Source organism: Notothenia coriiceps, unplaced genomic scaffold (genome assembly GCF_000735185.1).
Source record: "Notothenia coriiceps isolate Sejong01 unplaced genomic scaffold, NC01 NC01_scaffold00003752, whole genome shotgun sequence".
Taxonomy (NCBI): Eukaryota; Metazoa; Chordata; class Actinopteri; order Perciformes; family Nototheniidae; genus Notothenia; species Notothenia coriiceps.
The window spans coordinates 1-4,069 of NW_011336453.1; the positions used below are offsets into that span (position 1 = coordinate 1).

A 4,069-nucleotide genomic window follows, 5' to 3' on the forward strand; every position below is an offset into this window, starting at 1 on the left:
AATCTTTCATTGTGTTACTTTTTGTAAAGCTCTTTTAGTTTTAAACCTGATGTTTATAGGCTTCTTAGTTTTTGCAGTCTGTAAATATACACAACTTTATAATAAAATGCACACATTTACCTTTTTCTAGACTAAACACAGGTATTATCCTAAGTTAAAAGCGTATGAGGTTATCATGAGGTTGTTAACATCGCAGTTTATCAGTGGATGTTTGCTGGAACTACTTGTTAACAGCTTGTTTCCTGACGGACACACACAGCGTTGAGACCGGTCAGGTAGAGACCAATCTCCAGTCAACACCGATGCAGACTCGCAGTTTGAGGGCTTGATAGCCCCCTCCACACCGCTCCACACTCGTTGGTTTGGAACAGCACTTAATATGGCGGATCCTCCGCGCGAACGCGCAAACAGAGGGGTAGGGTGTAGGGGTAGGGTGACGGGCGTGGTTTGGGATTGGGCCGTCATGTCCGATTCCCCTCCGTTCACCGTAAATACTCCACTTTTCCTTTTTTATAATTTCCTTATTAACGGAAGAGAATTTGTTTTTGAGAAGTGAAAAGTAAAAAAAAAAATCAGAAAACAATAAATAACCTTTTTTCAGAATTCTGACTTTCATCTCTGAATTCTTTTCCACATACTGTATTTACATGTTGTAGCCTACATACACTCACTCTCAGATTGTATTTTAAAAGCTAGTGTGTCAATGTTTTTATAGTACACCATGTTTATGTCCCTTTAGTAGATTTGTATACCAATATATAAAATTGAGTATTCTAATGTATTCTACAGTATTTTATAGTGTGTGGATACTCTTCAGAATAAATGTATATTAGAAGAATATGTATATATTGTCTGTATTTGTTATGTTTATTTTCATTTAATTTGTATTTCTTCTATTTTTACGAACGTTTTGTAATTCTTGTACATTGACTGTCAAAATGTTGCTTTGACAAAACAATTTATGTTAGAATATGGATTACAAAATGTATGTTTTGCTTTAGATGCTCCACAGCACAGCTTTTATACAAGCAACATGGCTGCAAATAAACACTTTATTATAAAACACTACAACAGGGCAGGTGGGGTCTTTGGGAGTTTAAGGTCATCTTTAAGGTTTCTTCTTTTCTCATCAAGTGATATATTGACTAAGGGATGGCAGCTGAAGTGCCAGAGGCTTTTCTAAGCAGGTAGATGAGCTACATGAAGAGTGTCAGTCACAACCAGAGGTGGAAACAGTTGACAGATCCTTTGTAAAAGTATAACATATTATGGTCTCATAATAATAAGTAGTCCTGAGATAAAACAAATACTTAAGTCAAAGTACAAAAGTATTAGCATCAAAATACTGAAAATACTAAAACAGTACATATTCTGCACAATTTGTGAATAATCTTAAATACTACTTGGAATATTATCAGCTTGATGACTTAAAGCATCAAAAGTAAATGTTATGTAGAATGTCTTTTTTAAGAGTTTAATTATTTTTGCTTTTTATAACCAACCAACTTTTATGTCCCAAGTAGTTTTTGAATGTGGAGCCACTTCTGGAGACTTCAGAACATTCAATTGATAAGAACTGTATTATTAAAAAAAGGCACTTTAAAGAGTCAGCTTAGGCCTGGTAAATAATTCAACAGCACTATTACATCACATGTTAGACTCTTTTCTCCAAAGCTACTTCCATACTCAATACTGTGGACAATCCCCACAGGAGCACTTTGGGGTGAAGTGTCTCAGGGACACAACGACATGCTGACTGCAGTGGGGTTTGAACCTGTGCTCCCCTGGTCCCAACACCAAGGCTCTATCCACTGCGCCACACGCCTCCATGTCTGTGTACTATGGTATGACTTGAAGTGAATATATCTGCACTTTCCTTGTTGTTCAGTTTGAATCTCTATGGTTGTTGCACTTATTGTAAGTCTCTTTGGAGAAAAGTAATGTAGTCACGACACAAACAGCTCAGAGAGAAACCAAGCTGTTTCTCATCTCACTTCTTCTTTAGAGTTGCCTTCTCCCTGCTGCTGCAACAATGCCTTTTATTCACATGTCCTGACTGCATGATGTGTTCCAAAGCACAGGGTTACATTATTCTTATTTCTTTATCATGGTAAAGGTAGGAATGTAAAACCCCCAAAATAAATCAGACACAGCTTTAGAAAAAAAAAAAGCCCGTTTTATTACATTTCTCTTGAAGTTAAATAACTGGCGATAAACTTCAAATCTGAATTCAGCTACACAATTACAAAATGGTGTTACTTGCAATTGTTCCATTACATGAAGCAGTTTTCAGATGTGAAGGAACAGCCATCAGGTGAGAACAGAGAGCGCTCTGTACACGGTCATGGTTTGGAAACCAAAAACTGTTCACCATGTTCTACTTCCTGTTCAAAGTTCTCTTATTGACGCCGCTTTCTTTATCAAATCACTATTACGTTTCTTGGTCACTGTACTTTTCAACCCCAATATGGGTTAAGCTATTCAGAGATCCTGTGCCCATTAACGCCTTTGACTCCCACCCCCCCTCCCCCACTCGTCTTCTCAGTTCTTCTTGGCCTTCGGTGAATCATACTTCCTCTTGCTGGAGTACCAGAGCAGCAGAGGGATGCCGATCGAGGGCAGAGTCATCACGCCGAACGCAGCCCAGTCCAGCTGGGGAGGAAACATGAGAGGGGTCAAACCAAAGCCAACAGAGTCAGAAGTACTCTTCTAATGATCTACCTTTTGTTAAAACTCTTTTTGTAACTCCGTAGTTTTAGTTTCTCGCTCTCCATAACCATGAACACTTTAAACAACAGCTACTTTCATTTCTATACCATTATATCTACAAATATTATCATAACACCATGGAAAGCAAGTCTCAAGTCATGGATATGTTCCCTCCATGACCTACTGATCTCAGAGCTGTGGATCACTTCTGTTCACAATGCTAAAGGAGGAACTGTTCAAAGAGCTGCTGATCCTTCATGTCAAACATGATGGTACATGGATGCACACCTTGAGGCATTGGTAGACCACAAGGAGTACTCCATGTCAGTTCAGTTTCAAAAGATGGCATTTTATGTAAAGAAATATATACAAATGTATGGATTATGAATTGTTATCCTCTTTCTTTTTGTATTGTCCTTTACATAATATAATATAATATATATATATACACAAATTATGTTTCTGCTTAATACAAAAAGTGATGTACACACACAAAGGATGTAAAGGATAATACCAAAAGAAAGAGGATAACATGTCCCTCTGTAAGGACGACTAAAAAACAATAAGAAAGCTCTAGTTCGTGGTGCTGTTAAATAATGTTGCATCACTCTGAAAGGGCATTTTGTGTTGATATACCCGAGGGTTAAGTTAACCTAAAAACGCCTCTAAGTATTAGGGATATATGAGGAATTGATATTTTGGAAACAAGTCGATGCCAAAATGTGATGGTACTCAGTTTTCTACCTCAGGAATCAACCCCAACGCCATCCTGGGAGAATACTAAATGATTTTTGGGAAACAGTAAAGTCCCTATCGACGCAGCCCTGATGATGCTCCATTGTTAGTTACAAGGGGGAGGGACCTATTCAGAGAGAGCCGTCAGCAGCTGGTCATTGGAGGCTCCTAGAGTTGCATTATGAAGTCTATTGACTTGAAATCCAATTTCAAGAAGCTTATCATGATGTGTTCATTGTATTCTTGTTAAATGTACTTTTAGTGAGAAAAAAGGTAGAAAAAGTAATGTTTTCACACCAATATAGAAAAGATATGACCCGTTTACCTATTTAACAAAAACGAGATTGCCAACAATTAAGTGTATGCTGAAGCACATTGAATTATGGTTTGGTTTTTACAGTAGCATTGTATTGGTATCAAGAATCGAGGAATTTCACTAGTATTCATATCCTCTAGTACAGGGGTTCCCAACCTTTTTTCCCAAGAGCCCCCCAAATGACTCCTGTTGGAAGTTGGGGGGGGGCAACGGCGGTAATTCAAGTTTCAAAGTCTCAAAAATGCTACAACTACTGTCACAAACTGGATGAATGTGAAGTATTTTGTTAAAGGAGGATGAAAGCGTAAT

The 4,069-nt window shown here is 37.9% G+C and overlaps 1 protein-coding gene across 1 annotated transcript in view; it reads right to left on the reverse strand.

Annotated features, from left to right (window-relative positions):
* Nucleotides 1-2,154: 2,154 nt before the first annotated feature.
* ssr2 (signal sequence receptor, beta) overlaps nucleotides 2,155-4,069 on the reverse strand; it is a gene marked incomplete at its 5' end in the record, with an annotated part of 4,046 nt that continues 2,131 nt past the window's right edge. The window contains one exon of the mRNA XM_010766840.1: nucleotides 2,155-2,652. Within this exon, the coding sequence (XP_010765142.1) occupies nucleotides 2,542-2,652 (111 nt within the window). The remainder of the gene's footprint in view (nucleotides 2,653-4,069) is intronic.